Source organism: Diuraphis noxia, unplaced genomic scaffold, assembly GCF_037042655.1.
Source record: "Diuraphis noxia isolate RWA-SAM2 unplaced genomic scaffold, SU_Dnox_SAM2 contig0003, whole genome shotgun sequence".
NCBI lineage: Eukaryota > Metazoa > Arthropoda > Insecta > Hemiptera > Aphididae > Diuraphis > Diuraphis noxia.
Genome location: NW_028301713.1, coordinates 41,359,979 through 41,378,203, shown reverse-complemented (window position 1 = coordinate 41,378,203; position 18,225 = coordinate 41,359,979). Strand labels below are relative to the sequence as shown.

The window sequence follows — 18,225 nt, the reverse complement described above, 5'->3', positions numbered from 1 at the left end:
TTGACGAATTTCTATTATATATCAATAATAAGACTGCTTGGTATTTCACATTTTCTGTCACATATTATGCATACATTTTTAAGAGCCCAGAGACTTCGCTCGTCGCTATCATATATTATTGCATAATTTTCATCTGTCTCATACAACACGATGAAGATTAATGTTAGATATCAAAATATTCTCAGATACCATTAATCATCTTAATTTTCATTACAGAAATCTTCGTATTAAACTAGAATTGTTTTTAGTAATTTCAGTTTCCTATTAGTATCTACTACGGTTTATAGGCACTCAGGCAGGTACATCTCATCGTCTAACTTACATAAAATTTGTCAATTCATTGTAATTATTTGTAAGACTGAAATATATGTAAACAATTTAAATTACTGAAGTATATAATATTATGTTCAATATATTATTCTATTATCAGTATTATCTATACTGTAATGCATGTACATACTAAGTCTGTGAATTGAGCTAAGTATGAAATATGAAATAAATATGAATAATATTTAATGTGCTCATAAATAATTTATAGTTAAATTAAAATAAGAAAATATATTATCTGCTAAATCATTTAATAGTGGTGACATTTGTAATAAGCACGAAAAACACTGCAGTATAGGTGCTTCGTGCTTATTATAACTTGATTGTTATTTATTATTTTCATAATATATACTTACTTGTAGGTACAAGTATTATATAGATGCTGAGCGGATCGATGAGTATCGCGAGTACATTTATTTTCATAACTACCTATATGTGTTTTTTATGTCCACCTGACGTCACCTTTAAAAGCAGTAAAAATAGATTATGAAAAACAAAATGTGATATGTGCGTAATAGGTGCACGATAATTTTTAGTTATATTGTACTTAAAAACTTAACTTAACAGTTTTAATATTTATGTTAAGATGGTAGGATATTATTTATCATTATAAAATAGGATACTATTTTTTAGAGGAGTATTAATTATAATATTATACTATTTTATGTACACTATATAGCGAATATTAGAATAAGTATTAAAGAATAATAACTACTAAATTTACTAATTTTATTCGTACCAAACAACTCTTTATTACTGTATTTTGTGGTGAACGATACAATAATATTATAATTTATAATATGTATACAACATATTTAACTAGATAATATAATAATCACTAATAAAATACAAAATAATAAAACCACTATTTAATGTCGATTTTACTTTATTGATATACATAAATTAATGTATTGTCTATTTTGATAACTGGATATCAGGATATGCAATTAATGGAAGACTTGACTGCTTATTCAACTTTATTCTGGTAACACTAATTTAGTGGGAGCTACCTGTAACAGTAACTGTATAATGACGGTCCACCGATCTATATACAAGAACAAATTTGAATTACTGAAGATGTGTAAATAATAATACTGTCGTGTGTGACCTGCCACAATAAGTGCACACTATAACTATAACGCTCACCGATTATACGGAATTTGTATCCCAGGCGTACGAACGGCACGTAAAATATCATCCCAGCTATCATAAACATTACCGAATACAGATATTCGATCTGAGGTTTATCTATTATAGGCGCTACCACCAAATAAAGAGAAATAACAAATATGGTTAACGGAATGATTATGGGGACCTGAAAAAAAAAACATATACTTCTTTTAATTATAATTATGTTTATGTATGATATACTTATTATCGGTACTTAAGTACTTTGGTATTTGTTTAACATGCGTTTTACCCTACTGCGTGTGAGTCATACTACTAATAGCCCACCAACTCCCACCAAAAAAGATTGATCTAGTCCAAGGAACGTCAAAAATGATACTCGCAGCCATTTGGATTTTCGTTATCATTTGTTTTCCCAAAATTCTGTATTCTACAAAGTTTTTTTATATATTCACTATTATTTTTGTCATTCTTGCTTTGACGTGGTAAGTAGACATTTTATATAGGTTTCAGAATGGTAGTTAGGATTGTCAATCCTCTTTTTTTACTTCCTCACCGTTGGATATTTCACTAGTTTATTCATTATAATACTTTTATTTATTATTATTACGATTACATACATAATTTATTATTTATAAAATAAAAACTGATCAAAAATCCAATAATCATTCATAATAGTGATAACTAATAACTATAATATAATATACATGTTTGTAATTGAAGAGTTCAAACCTAACCTACCCTTTAGTCACCCGAATTATCATAATATTGTTATTATAAGCACGCATGTTATTATATTGAACAAATGTTTTCGCAATACGCGAAGTAAGTAGTTTTTTTATTATTATAATATATTTAAATATTACGAGCACTCACTTTATATGGTCTCGGCACGTCGGGTCTCGTGTAGCGCATCACTAGCAACGCTAACATGGCACTTCCGTAGAATATCCACGCCGTGAAACTGAAGAAGTCGATTAAGGAGTTGATCGTACCCGAGGCCACCATCACAATCGTTATGATTGACTAAAATCAAATAGTGGTAAAAATCATGGTAGCTATAGCTTGAGGTCGAGTGAAGGCATATAATATAGGGTAAAATTATGTAGCGTCAAAAGACCAGATAAGAATACGAGAAACAAACGAGCGATGGTGATTTAATGTTACGTACATTTTCGGATTGTTTTGAACAAAGGCCTGCGAATTTCGAGCGGAAAGAATGAATAAGAAAATAAGTCGAGTGTCACAAACGTCGATAAAACTGCAAGAAGCTTGGGAGCCGCCATCCTATTAGCAGAAAACGCCGTTGCTCGCCGTTTGAGATTCAGTGGATTATTCTTTTCCGAAATGCATCTTATAATTAGTATACTTTACTTGTATAATAATAGGGGAAGGTCAATGACTTAATTTCATATTTCATTAAATATTCACCAATGTTGTATTAAAAATTGTTGAATCATTAATAATTTTAAAAACATATTTTCCAAATTTAAAAAAAATTCGGTATCGTTGACCATCACTATAAATATTATTATAATTGTGCGTTGAGCCGTTGATAATATTATTTAAAAAAATAGCCTCTTCGCAAAATCAGACGCGCACAGACTCTAAAATCTGCGCATCACTCACTCACGTGAAATATGACACTTGGCATGGGTGTGAGCTTTTTTATGTGGATGTACGAAAGAACATGCATCAGGTGTCCTTCGCGGCTGGCGGCGAAGCATAGTCTTCCAGCGGCGAACAATGTGCCGTTGGCCGATCCGAAAGTGGATATGGTGATTGACAGTGGTATCACCCAGGCTATGGACCCCAACGCTCTGATCCCAAAAGTCTAATTTTATTATAAAACACAAATTTTCAATGTATTATAATATTGTAGGTATAGAAATAATAAAATTGTACACTGAACAGACGGTAGGGGAGGGGGCGTTCAATTAAAGTAGTCATCAATAGTAATAATTATTATAAGGCACATTGAGTATTTTTAACACAAATCAAGTAAACACCAAACACGTCTTATATATATTATATTATAATTATCGTTATAATATAACCATTGATTTTAAAATTAATAATATGAGTAAGCCCTAAACTCGTTTAATTTAATTTTGTTTTCATATTGCCCCATAAAGTATAGAAAAAGTTAGTGCCTCACAAACCAACGCCCAGAAGATATTTATAATATAATATGATAGTGACGATGTATAATGTAAAATTTTGATTATAGACTACTTAAGATGAGAGTGTCAGTAACCTTCTTTTTTACTATAATACGTTTATATATACATAATTAAAATTATTCTTAAATATATTAATAATGATACGAATAATAACATCGGAAAAATGTTCTTATTTCACAGGTGAAGTTGCCATAGTGTATTATATGTGTTTATACTAACCACGGCAACAGCTTCGTTTCGTACTATTTCGTCAGGTGACATAATAGTGAGGTACGCCACGTTCACCAACAAGTAACACATCGTCACCAATGGTATGCTAATGTATATTGCTTTTGGAATGTTCCTTAAAATTACAAAATGACAAAAACCTATTATACTAATTATATTTATTGTATGCATATAGATTAACATAGTTGTACATTAGTAACTTATCATAAAAGTTCTTCAAATTCAAGAATTAGCAATCATAAGAATTTATCATAATTTTATAACATACAATTTGTTAACAATAATAACGGAAATAATATTAATGCAGAAATGTAAATTGGGAGTTGATAAAAACAGTATTTTATGATAACCTACGACACTTCTCATTATAAATAATAAATCATGATCTTTTCTTTTTTCTTATAACAAATACCAGAGAAAAAATCTCATTATAATCTTCTTCCAGTAAAAGAATTTCAAGATAGTATGTTAATATCTGTATCCAATGTAATAGTTTTTAAAAACTACCAGCACGCGTGAAAATTTTAAAATATTAGCAGTTCATAATATCGAGTACAACTGAACGTTAAATTGAAGGGCTTGCAGCAACAACCAGATAAATCCACTATTTTTCAAAACTCACTTTTTTGCGGAAATGTATAAAGGAATTTATTCTTCAAATTTAGATTCATAATTATTATGATATTATATAAATAAATTACTAACGTATAATAACAAAGAATCTAGAATAATCCAAATCAACGCGAACGCGATCTTAGTTCTTGGTGCACTTTTGTGATCGCATAAATGAAAACTCATCTTTATTGTGATAAATATCCTCAATTGGTATCTAGGGTAAGATAAGGTGTGCTAAACGTAAGTTGGTCAAGATCAAACACGTATTAATATACAAATTATAACTATTAACTATTATATAATTATTATACTTTGGGGTTGCTACTTATAAACGTTCCGCAGTAAATATTTAAATCACGTTGACCTATATAGGTATTCATTACATTGTTTTAAAAAAATTAAATCATAGCTCAGCTACAGACAATAATGTAAATTAATTATAGTGTGCATAATTATAATAATTACTTCTGGATCTTAAACTAAAAGTTTGAAGTAATATTTAACTAACTGATTTCCAACTTCACAGCTGTAATTAAACCCCTTACGAACTAACTACGTTTATCTCGATTGCGCATGGTTTTACATAAAAAATGAAACATTCCATAAATTATCATAATCGTACTCATTAGTGCCTAATAAAAAAACATTTCTTATTTTATATTATTTTCCTATAATAATATAATATAATATTATTTATGTTAATTGTAATTTTAATGTATGAATAAATTTGTATTGGTACTATCAAGCGCGGTTCCAGATAAATATTTGGGAAGGGGCTCCCCATCTCCCACGAACTAAGCCTGGATATTATTGAAATTATTATTAATTACTAATTAATAATATTATACCTACATTGAGCTGTACGTTATATACCATAATACTATATTAGTATGCATCTATGCCCGCGAAAGTCATGAATGGAAAATGTGTTATTTTCTTTGGCCAGTGTCAAATGTATATAAGTACTTATTATTATATATAATATTATTATTATTACTTCGAAGGGTTTTTTATTTCTTCGGTGACGTAATTGAGATTGTTCCAACCATCGTACGCCCACAGTCCCGAGTAAAACGCCGTCGCCACGTCACCTACGCTTGTGGTCGTGTTTTCAAAATAATTCCGAAAGTGTTCGGTATGTCCCTGCATGATCTTGTACACACCACCGGCGACTACCACGAAAACAGCTACCAGCTTCGCAGCCGTAAACGCGTTTTGCACTCCGGTGGCCAAGTTTACGCTGTAGCAGTTTATGTACGTGATGATCACTGCACAAACAAATAATGTGAATAATTTGTTTTAAAGCCACGTGACGATTTTTTTTTTCAAAATACAATAAAATTATAAACGTATGAATTTTAACATTTAACGCATTGATATCTATGTCTCGAGACCGATAAATAATATTTAGAAATCTCGTAAAACGTTAGGTATAATATTATACGCCATTTATATAGGTTCACTTTATAGACTAAAACTTAACCACCCACAGCGTTGTATTATACATTGTTGCAATCAATTAGTATAAGAGTGCATTATTACTTAAAGACACTTATACATTCGAGAATAATCTTATCTGAGATGGAAATTTAAAATTACATAACTATTTTAGAGTTTTACCATAATACTATTATAATTTATAAGATATAATACGATCGATAAGACTATTAAATTAGAATACTAGCTATAGTATGGTGTAATAGAACTTTTAAATACCTAGGACCTAGGTAAACTATATGATAATATGTTTAACGGATCATCAGAGAAAAATTAAAAATACAATAAGTGTGATATAATATAAATAGCGCGTAAAGATTTTAAAAGTTTTTTAATAATTTTAACTCATTCAGCATCTAAATAATAGTGTCTGGAATGTTACAAATTTAATACAATTGTATTGTATCCATGTATTTTATATGATACGATACTCAATTTCGAATAATGCTGATGTTTTATTTAAAACTCAGCTCGTTAAAAACAATGCAACTTAATGTTGACGAGAAATGCGTATCAAGGAAAGTCAAATATATTATCGTAGGAACAAACTAATTAGTAAACAAGGAGGATAGGTTACATTTGGCTTGAACTCACAAATAGACAGCACTGCGACGATCTTCACTACAAAATCTGAAGAACCGCATTCGTCGACAAATGCCTCGACAGCATATTTGGCGAAACTCAGACATATTATAGCCACCTGTGACGGTTTGAGTATCAATGTGGATATCCAAGAAAACAGAAACGCAGGCATTGGTCCAAAGGCATCCATTAGGTAAGCATATTCCGCGCCAGAACTGGGATTCATCGTACCCAGTTCCGCGTACGCTAAAGCTCCTGTGGGCGAATGAAATTAAAAAAAAAAAACAATAATACAACTTAATAATAAATTGAAAGTTTTTAATTTATTTTACAGTGACTCAAAAGTTTAGACAATCATATATTCTGGCATTGATCGCTTACTTCCGTTTCAATTATTGTTGGTCAAATTATTATATTTCCGAAAATAGTGTGACGAATGACGAACGTGTTCGAGTAAAAATACTTGTTAAAATGTTTAGTTTTAAAAATAGATGAAAAGCGACAGTTGTTTTTTTACTATATTTTTTTTCATTGCTCAGGCAAAGAAACTTAATATAGATAATATGAACGTACCCAACAGTGACATGGCACCACATGCTGCCCATATGACAAAACTTAGGCCTATTGACCCGGTTCTGATCAGCAGTCCCGTAGGAGAAACGAATATTCCAGAACCTGTATATTAACGACAGAACATTGATAGTAAATACGTTTGTTAATTAATCAATAGGTACCTAATAATAATTAATAGCCGTTCTTATATTGTTGACGATGTTTATATTAAACTTCATAATGGTTTGACAAATGTATGAAAATATTTTATTGTACACATGAATGCACGAAAAATATATACTTCATAGATAATAAGGGAATGATTCAACATTTAATTTGTATTGTATTCTGAGATGGCGTGGAATAAAACTATTCCATATTGTGTATACCTACACACAAAAATAATTATATTATGTTAAGAAATTTTGTATATAGTATATACAATCAAATGTAATATATTTTCGCCTTTACTTCTTTGTTGGGTACCTATTTGTATTTAAATTTTTCAGCCGATAACATTTTCATGACATTTTTAGCATTATTCTACGTCGTAGCATTTTGACGATTAGCAATCTTATTAATTTTCCTGCAGGAAGAGTTCCAGGAAAACGGAATAGCGAGATTTTCTTTCTACTATAATTACAATTTGTCCGTGTATATAATATTATTATTATAAAAAATTTACATAATAATTATGTAGTCATCATTTTTCAGTATTTTTGACAAAAAAAAAAAAAAAAATAATACATTATGAGAAAAAATCGTTTTATGGAGTAAACTCGTTAATAAAACCAATAACCATTATAATATTTATTATTAACAGTCAATTTTAGTTGACCGTTATCAAGTGTACCTATTGTATAGGTAATTCAAAACTTTTAATAGCATGTCAGTTATAAACTTATAACTTATAACCGCACAGAATTTCAATTTAAAATCTAAAAGTAATTACCAAACCGTATAATATATTATTATTATAATGTAATTTAAATCTAGAAGCTCTTTTACTACCATAGAATAGTATAGATCTATACATCACACTCTATATCTAGTCTATATCGTGACATAAAATTAATTTAACGTCATAACAATGTGCAATACTGCAGTACAATTTATAAAAATATTCTTAAACTTAAACTAAATCTGAATAGAATAAAATTGTTCAGTCAATTGTTTATAATTGTATACTTGTGGTTGGTTCAATTGACTTACACAACACACATAAATTTATTTATATAATTTCAGTATTATAGGTACCTGATATTCTATTAAGACTAGTTAGAGTTATTAGAGACTGAATATTATATCAGAATCGTATATTATATCATTAAAATTCGACTGCTTATACCTACCTTACTATAGTAAGTTATATTACTACCTATAGTAACATATTGAACAATTTATTTCATATTGTCTCTAGTATTATTATACATACACAAATTTTGCAAACTATATACGTGGATAGATTATTATTAATGACTCAAATTTTTAAATCGCTAAAGCTTTACATATTCCAAACCTGTTATATTGAGCTTATTTTTAGTATACCCATACAAAGTTAAATACATCATAAACCACACATTAATATTTTGATTTCTATGTGTCCGTCAAAACGTTTAGAAAAACTATCAATTAAATAATTTATAATAGAAAAGAAAGTTCTTATTTTAAAAACAGAAGTTTGTATCTCCATAGGAAATATACCTTCAAAGTAGTACAAAAATCTCAAAAATTTGAAAATATAATTGTTAAAAATATTCATAATTTCATAATTTCATTTTAAATAACTGTTTGAGAAAAAAGATATGATTATGCTTAATAGTGGATGATCTTGTATATCATGCTACATGATTCATGTATAATATACACGTTGTTTTTTCAATTTAATAATATAATATGCATTTAAAGAGATACATAATTAAATAAACCATCGCCTGGAACAGGTGATTCGGTAATCGGTAAAAATTTTCAGCTAAGTCAAAATCCAATATGCAAATCTATTTAACCAAAGAAAGTAAAAACTAAATAAAATGAAAACCTCATTCAATTGACCATGAAAATTATAATTAAAAAAAACAAATTTGTCACGGGGCATCTATAATTAGTAAACTCTAACAAAGAATCGCTTAACTACAACAAAGATATTTTATTTGTATAGAAAAAAATATTGTAGTGGTATTAGTATATTAGGTTACTATTGCTCACCGATCATCGTGCCCACAATTAGAGCCACCCCACTGTAGAGTCCCACCCGTCTCTCGAGGTAAAGAGTGTCACCCTTAGTTGATAACTTCCGCGCCAGCATGTTTTTTCCGTTGCCAGCAGTTTCGCCATCTCCATCGCCACCGTCATCATCGTTCGTGTCGTTGTTGTTGTTGAACCCTAAGACATAATGTACATGTTATAATATTATATTATGGTCAGAATTTAAGACCACTATAGTGAATATGTCGGGTGCAATTATTATTTTCGTCAGCGACGACGTTTTTGTTTATTCCAATACGACATTATAAAATTATTATAATATCCTCGTTGCACGTTTCGATTGACGGCATAGCAGACAATAATAATAACAATGAGTATAAAATAATTTTTACATCGGTATACGATGGAAAATGGTGAACGGATAACGCAAACTGCAAAGTGCTCGATTGCTTCAAACGTTTACCTTTTATTCGTCGTCCGATCGCGATCATCACACGTATATTTAATACGATCGGAACGTAGGTGTTACCTGTGTATAGAATGATAAATTCAAATGCTTCCTTCCAATATTTCCATTAGTATAAATAACGCCCGGGCACGGATATCGTCGGTAGTCTCGGTACACATAGTTTATTGTGAAATGACACTTGGCGTACAACGCACTCGGAAATCTATCTATATAGATATTTAGGTACCTACCAGCTGAATGTAACCTTTCCTACCCGTCCCTCTGTATCCTGCAGGTTCAATAATACGAATATCGAATGAAAAAAATGCAAGGAGGCACAACTAGTACACCATAGTACTTCTATATATAGTGAGTTGATGGTTTTATTTTTTTTTCGTGCAATGTAACGTCTAGCGATCATATTTTGGAGGTGTTTGATAATATGCCAACGTTTTATGAAGCGCTTTGCATTAAGGAGAAAAATTGTTTCAATGTTCTGGATTACGGTGGACATAGATTTGATTAAATAAGCATGTAAGACAGTGATTTACATTTTTCTTGTTCATACCTACTTGAAAATATAATTCGTTATAGTTATAAATACATTTTTGATAATTATAAAAAATTATGTTAAATTCACAATTAATGATATTATAAATGATTGCTTTGAGATATTCAATTTCAACAAGAGCTAACGTTTTGTTGTAAATATAATATTTATGTAATTAATAAATTGTTATTGCAGGACAAAAATTATTGTACAAAATTACGGTTTACTAATTTACAATATATATACATATATATATATATATATATATATATAATAACAATACCTATACTCTTTACCTTTATGTATGTGAAATTGCATTAAATTTCAAGCATGAATTACACATATTATAAATATTATAATATTATGAATATAATACTTGTGTTGTCTAACTTTCCTAACGTTGGAAAATACTTTACACTTTTGATAAAAATAAAACAGTAAAAAAGTCATAAATAAAACTTTTAAGTTTGTCTGTATGGTATAGTACCTAACCTTATGTAAATGTATTGTTAACATTTTATTGTGAAACATTGTTTATAACATTGATATTAAATGTATTACATGAAAAAAATAAAAATAAAAACAGAGAACTACAACAAAGGATAATAATATTGTTTGTTGTCGAGGCCTTATTCTTTAAAATAAAAAAAAAAATAAAATAAAATAATATTGTTTGACTAAAATGTGAGGATTGAAGAGTAAGTGGATTAAAATAATAATAAGGAACACGGATGGTTTAACGGAATTTAATTAAGGCGGTCCAACTTTATATTATTTTAATGGTATAAATGTTTAGGTAGGTACCTACATAGTATATTATTATATTCGCGCGTAATACAATACGGTCCGAATGTTCTTACAAGCACAATTTGCCTAAGCGATGAATAACCATCATGAGTATATATTTTAAAGTTATGACTATATATTCTAAATCCCTATAATAATAACTAATAATAATTATAATAATACTAGTAAATAATAAATATTAAATAATAAAAATAATATACAATATTAAGCGCATGCCGTAAACAATTGATAAAAAAAGTATTAAGTGTGTATATTATACTTATAAAAACAATGTTTATGTGCATGACGACTTTTAATGGTACAACGCAGCGACACATTACAATTTTATTCATCCAACACTCATTAATTATTGCTGCATATATCATAATATATACCTTACGTGCTTCCACATTTGCCATGAACGGGATTTCGTTTACCTGGCCACTTTAAGTCTCAGAATCAACTGCTTGTATAGATGGATACATATTTTATAGTGGAATACGTCATCCCCCTATATCGTGGTGTTTCGTAATATGCATCTAGAGTCAGTTTAATTTTACTATAACATCACATCATTACAAATATCACATAATATATTCATAATATTTAAAAATGATTTTTCAAAATATATATTAATATTGCCATTTACTATTTTTTTATATTATAGATGTACACACATAAGACATAACGTTACGATAACATTGAATTATATTTCGTATATTTATAATATGTATATTGCAGGAAATAGGTAACACTACGTATGATGTATATTTCATAGTGTTTATAATCATAATAGTAATGAAAATATCACTGGATTTTTAACTTTAAAGTATGTTAGTATGTACCTATGCATATTTTTATTGTAATTAAAATGTTTTATACCCTTTAGAATGAACTATAATAGCCAGGTATAAGACTGTTTTTTTTTAAAAATAAAAACATTATCCTGTGCTCTACATTGCCACGCAGCATATTTAGGGAAAAACGATTTTTTTATCCACATGTCGAATAATATTATATTTTTTACTATATTATTCAATTTATTATATTGTTTAATGCCAGGACTCGGGTAGGATGTTTGTCAGAACATATTGGACTAACTACAACTACTACTATTACTATAGTTTTACACTTCTATAAATTACTACCTAAAACTGTCTACAACATTCTAAATGCTACAAGTTACATTTTTTTTCATCTGTACAAAATATAATATGAAAAATTAAAAAGATACTCAGATGAATTAAATGCGCTATACGAGTTATGACAATAATATAATTAAATAATATTAATTTGTTCCAGATCGAAACGTTCATTATAAGTTGATCCCTATCAACAGAACAAGCATCACTATAACATTATGAACATTACAACCTAATATTATAATAATAGCTGTATAAAATTTTAGCCAGGGTTAGGGATTATTTATCTTCTACATATAATATGCGTATATATAAACTACGATATATAGTACGATCTATGTAAAACGTCGCATATGCATAGTGGATCTTCACTCTTCTGTTAATTTTTATGTATTTTATTTTACGCATCACGCACGTTTTGTTACAATATAGGAACGCATTGATATTACGAAAAACATCAAACACAACCGACAAGAGGTATTATATCACGTCCTAATAACCTAATGAAGTATTGATATTGTGTAATACAATATAATAATAAATTATGAAATGAGCTGATACAATGAGATTTCCATGAAACGACTGACGAAATATTTTTGAGAACGAAATTTGTTCAATTCTATATTTTAACGATTTTCTCTATGACATGAATTTTTTTGTTATTGCCCTAGAGACTTCGTAATTATATGAATGTTTTACTGGAATTGATGTTTTATGAAATGTTGTAACTTTGTAAGCATTTGTGACATTAGTAATATTATTATACATATTATGTATATTATGTTAAAACGTATGTTATGATGAAGACTTAGCGTGGACTTTGAAAACGTTAAACAGATGACTCAAACGCGGGGCGTGGATGGCAAAGTGAACGTTGCGCGGCGTTGTATTTTTTGTTCAAAAAAATTCGTCGGTTTTCAAAGTATTCGATTTTTAAAGTTTTTTTTTTCATACTAACCATGTGATGTTTGCAGGTTTCGTAGCATTTCAAGTCGGACGTGTACGCGACAGTGGTCGACTCAGCGTTTATTGCGCGACCAGACATGACACACTGGGCAGCAGACTGAGGGGCGACCCAGCGCGTGTAATATTGCTATTACAACCGTAACTGCCGCCGCCCGCAGCGTGGCGAGCGCGCCGCCGTGTGCGTAAACTTAGTAACGTCATCGGCGGCGGCGTTACTTTCGTCCGAGGATTTCCTCTCGCTCGTTTTTCCATTTGGGCGGCAAAACGCTGTTTTATCGACACACGCGCCGCTCTCGGCGTCCGCTAGACATCGCGCGCGTTTGCCCGCACACCGCCCACTCACCGGCCACCGCGCTCGACTCGCCTGCTTTACAGTATGGTTTCATAGTTAATATTATTACTATCATTATTATCGTTATCATTATCATTATAATATCTTTGTTGTTCGTTATACCGCGCGTGTTATGATTGAAATATTAAAACACTCTTTTCTCCAGAACACATCATTTATCCGCCTGCAGTGGGACGGTAGTCACTGAGTACTTATAAAGAGTGGACAGTGGTTAGCTATAAAATAATATCGGCATATTATCGCATATTAGTGAAGTAACTACAGGAAGTGATGTGAATAATAAATAATAACATTTATCATATTGGTATCAAAATATTCAAAATCAATAATCACAACATGTTCTATGAATTTTAAATTTAAAATTTTAGTACCTCACGATTTCGCGACTTATTTTTGAATATTTTTTATAAAATATATTATAATATGATTTAGGAAGGAAAATGTTTGTTAGTTGTAACGTATGAAATAACCTCCCAGAAAATGGTCCTATATAGTTTCGCGACTTTCATATATATATATATATATATATATATATATATAGCCGCATCTTATATGCATATATATTAGATTGTAGTGGCTTTGCTTGTGCGCGTGCGTGTCATTAGTATTCCATTAATCCATTTATCGATCGTATCAAAGATGATTGTTAATATGCTGTCAGCTAAATTATATCAATCATAGGTATATCATCTATCTGTAAGATACCAATTTTAATGCATCCATGTATTTAGTCCGGCGATCCTGCCTACAATACCTAGTCACAACCATTGCGATTTGACCTCCAGAAACTTTGGCGCAGATTAATGACTATAACTTATACGTAAGGGTCGCTCTGGAGCAATATATTATGTCATTGCTATCCTTAGGTAATTTTCAGTACTTTTAAAAATAATTCAGGGGAAACAATTTAAAGAGAAACAGACATTTTTGCGCCAAACCAGAATTTGACAAAATCGACTGTGTTTTGTTGTTTTTCATAAACTATTAAATTGTAGAAACTTGAAAATACCTTTATTGCTTTATTTGTACCAACTTAACCTAACGCGAAATTACATATATTTTTAAGTAGTACTGACCTTTAATCATATTCGAAATTTTTTTTATCAAAAACTATATATTATACCATAATATTGTCCATTGAGTATACACAATTTTTTTTTTATTATTTATTTATAAAGTTTTCTTGACAAAGTCACCTAAACTTAGGTATAATGTACAAAATGTTTAGCTATTTATAAAAACGATATTAACATAATATGTAGTAAATAACTAGGTTAAAGAATTAGAGATAACCATCAATAGATTTATAGTATATACAGTGATTACACTTATATGATGCATATACAATCATATTATTATAATTGACACTATATTCATATATTTTAAATTACGTACGTCATGTTTATCAATGTATATTACTGTTACCACTTATTTTGTGGTTATGCCTATAATTATATTATTTACAAAATAATAACTGTTAAAACACACATACGAATAAAAAGTGGTTTTTGAGTACGTATAGATAATACCTGTTACAAAATTTTTTTTAGATTAGAATATTATAAGTCAAGTCAATAATTATTAACGATACAGAAAATATGGAAATGGTACTGCAAGAACGTATATGGGGGTTTAAGGGTTAAAACTTCTCCCGAAATGATTTTAAATATATTGGTAAATGGAAAACTGGTATCCGGTCTTTATAAACGCGGAATACTTATATGATCCACAATAATAGTCAAGGTTTTCCAAACTTTTATGGAAAAAAAAAGAATAAAATATAAACGATTATTTTAGATTTTATTTTACCGACGATCGATTGGAAACCAGTGACCATGAGTGACTTTGCGAGTGAAAATAACCACTATGCTTGGTGATTAAATTCCTCTCAGCATGAAATAATTACGGTACAAAAAGATTGCAATAAGATAAGATAAAATAATATTTATTAATCAATGAATGTCATGAACTATACACACCAATTTCTCAACAGTAAATCATTCGCAATAGTGGAAACATACTATTTTTCACTCAAAGAAATGTATGCCTTATATGTGTCATATAAATGGACAATTTTTAAAGTCAAGTGAAATAATTATACATAATAATATTTCATGTGGTTTTGAAGAAGAATGAAAATTTATAAGATGGAGATGCACACAAAACACAAATTTGAGATGCCTGAGAAAAGTAACTATAACAACTAATTTGATCAAATCGGTAAGTTATAATATTATAATAATATAATATATTATTATTTACGTATGTACGTAACTAACTTAAATTCCAGTAAATAAATTATTCAAATTAAATTTCACATAAGACATAACCACATAGTTAACAACAAAATAGAGGAGATAATAAATTATTACTAAAAAAATTATTAAGAAAAAAAATTTAGGAACACGAGAAATCTCAAGTTAAATATTGTCGTCTATCATTTACAACATTCCAAGTTCAACAGTAATTATTTAATTATTTAAAAATGTTATTCAATACATTGTAATTTTATGATTGTATGCGTGTAGGCATAGATGTTTACCTAGAGAACCAATAAATTATTATTTTATTAATAATCCTGTACAGTGGAAAACCACAATTATGCGGGCTGAACCTCGGCCATTCGTGATATTTGACAGTGGGCAACCTGATTCAAGAATTTTTATATTTGCTTGAATTGCTTCTGACTTTGCCATAAATCTTTTATCGAAATCTGAACCTGGGTTTATGAATGGTGTACGTCATTCAAGTGTTCGTCTAATATTTGTCAACAACTTTACGTAATACGAGGAGAATACAAAAGTAAAGTATCTACTTGTCTGCACCTTCGCATTTTTATCAAAAAAGTAAAAAAAAATCGTATACAACTGTTTTAAAACAAGTTATCATTAATGCATTCAAGTTTCTCAACATCATATACCAAAATATGTCATTATGGATTTAGAAATCGCTATACTACGGGTGCAACAAATAACATGTTTGGTGATAGCGTACAATCAAAGGGTGTTTTTTTCATTTATGTCAATCTACATGGTGAAAAGCTCAAAAATTAGGTTAATATGTTCCTTATACAGAAATAATATTATATATTATCACATAGATTTTATAATAAGTTACGGTATGATTAACGTTTTAGCATTTTTACCCCTTAGTGAGTAATAGATGGAATGGTTTTTTTATGTACAACGATGTTTGTGTACAATTGTATTAGTAACCTATTACTAAAATATTTCGACACAACTTATGTTAGTGATGGGAAGTCTGGGAGTCCAATATTTTCTCCACACTTAAGAACGTACACAAAATCACTTTAAGTAATGGCAAAAGAACAAACAATTTTTGTGAAGGGTGGAATAACAGCTATTACAATAAACTTGTAGGAACAATTAATAATTCATCGTTTTGATTGGTAAGTGTATATCTAACAAGATGAAGCGACAACGCGGATTTAAAGAACCCGTATTGAATCAAATCTACATAACAACTTAACGCCTAAAAGTTCAAAAACATTTTAAATACTTTGCAAGACAAACTACACAACGAATGTGAGAGTTATTTAAATAAAGAAATTAAAATAGGACAATTTTTAAATATTATAGTTAAGTGTGTTAATAGTTATTATTGATCATACATTTTATATTTTATATTTATTTTAAATACTTGTTACATTGTGTGTACCTATTTGTGTTTTTTGTTCATTTTGATTGTTAACATTTTGAAAGTATTATTTAAATTTAACTTGTTGATGGTGGTTTATCAAAACTATATAAAGATTTAAAATATTTTAGGACCCCTTAAAATTAAATTTTGAAGAGTACCAGTTTTCCGCGTTTTTATTTCTTTTGTTATAAATTTTATGAACCGTACCAATAATCCGACAATTTAAATTTTATTATTTTTTGTTATGCAACAATACCATCGTGTATCTAAGATTTTTAAAGGAGGGAAGGAATAAAAGCAAATCAAAATTTGATATCCAGTAACTTATACTAGGTCGTTATTACTACATGCATTATAACCGTAATAACCTCAAAAAATAATTTATAATACGCAAAACGTTTCTTCAAAACCTTTTTCAGAAATATCATAGTTTGTAGTTTTGTATTTTGCCTTTTATTATATAATCTGCACTTTCTTATATTATACTGCCTTGCATGCTAAGACTATAAAAAAAATCTACAATAGTTATGAAATTCAGTGGTGTCTAATATAGGGCTTATGGATATTATTTACGCTGATACTATTGTAAACAGAGATTAACTCTACTAACATTTTGATTTTCGTATTAGCATGCGTACTGTTTAACCAAATCATCCATGAAACTTGACAATGATCAATTTAAATTAAATGTTGTGAGTTATGTTTAATATTTTCATTAATATACTAATTACAATATAATATTTTTTAAACATACCTCAGTAATAAATAATATAAAAAAGAGTAAGTCGTGGATGTCGATCTGCTGTACAGTATAGGTTACAAGGGGTTTACTGTAATGGATGGAATTAAATTTGAATCCAATGATATTATATCATTTTATACGAAAAACTATTCTGAGAGGAGACGGTTTATCTGTCTAGGATATACTATAGATTATTAAAAATTTTCAAATCTTATTAATCTCAAATTTAAAAAGAAAAATTTTTATTAAGTTCTAGCTTGAA

The 18,225-nt window shown here is 29.1% G+C and overlaps 1 protein-coding gene across 2 annotated transcripts; it reads right to left on the bottom strand.

Moving 5' to 3' along the window:
* Nucleotides 1-1,054: 1,054 nt before the first annotated feature.
* Nucleotides 1,055-13,357, bottom strand: sbm (L-type amino acid transporter sobremesa). 2 transcript variants are annotated; one of them, XM_089224094.1, is made up of 11 exons: nucleotides 13,202-13,313; nucleotides 11,497-11,640; nucleotides 9,318-9,494; nucleotides 7,134-7,235; nucleotides 6,573-6,815; nucleotides 5,479-5,749; nucleotides 3,858-3,981; nucleotides 3,089-3,289; nucleotides 2,332-2,481; nucleotides 1,474-1,642; nucleotides 1,055-1,372 (listed from the first exon to the last, which is right to left on the bottom strand). In XM_089224094.1, exons 3-11 carry the CDS (start codon nucleotides 9,415-9,417, stop codon nucleotides 1,305-1,307), a joined length of 1,428 nt encoding a protein of 475 aa, XP_089080220.1. In that variant the 5' UTR covers nucleotides 9,418-9,494; nucleotides 11,497-11,640; nucleotides 13,202-13,313; the 3' UTR covers nucleotides 1,055-1,304. The 2 variants fall into 2 exon arrangements, with proteins under 2 accessions (XP_089080220.1, XP_015373306.1); XM_015517820.2 differs by lacking the exon at nucleotides 11,497-11,640 and having other exon boundaries at nucleotides 13,202-13,357.
* Between the last annotated feature and the right edge of the window lie 4,868 nt (nucleotides 13,358-18,225).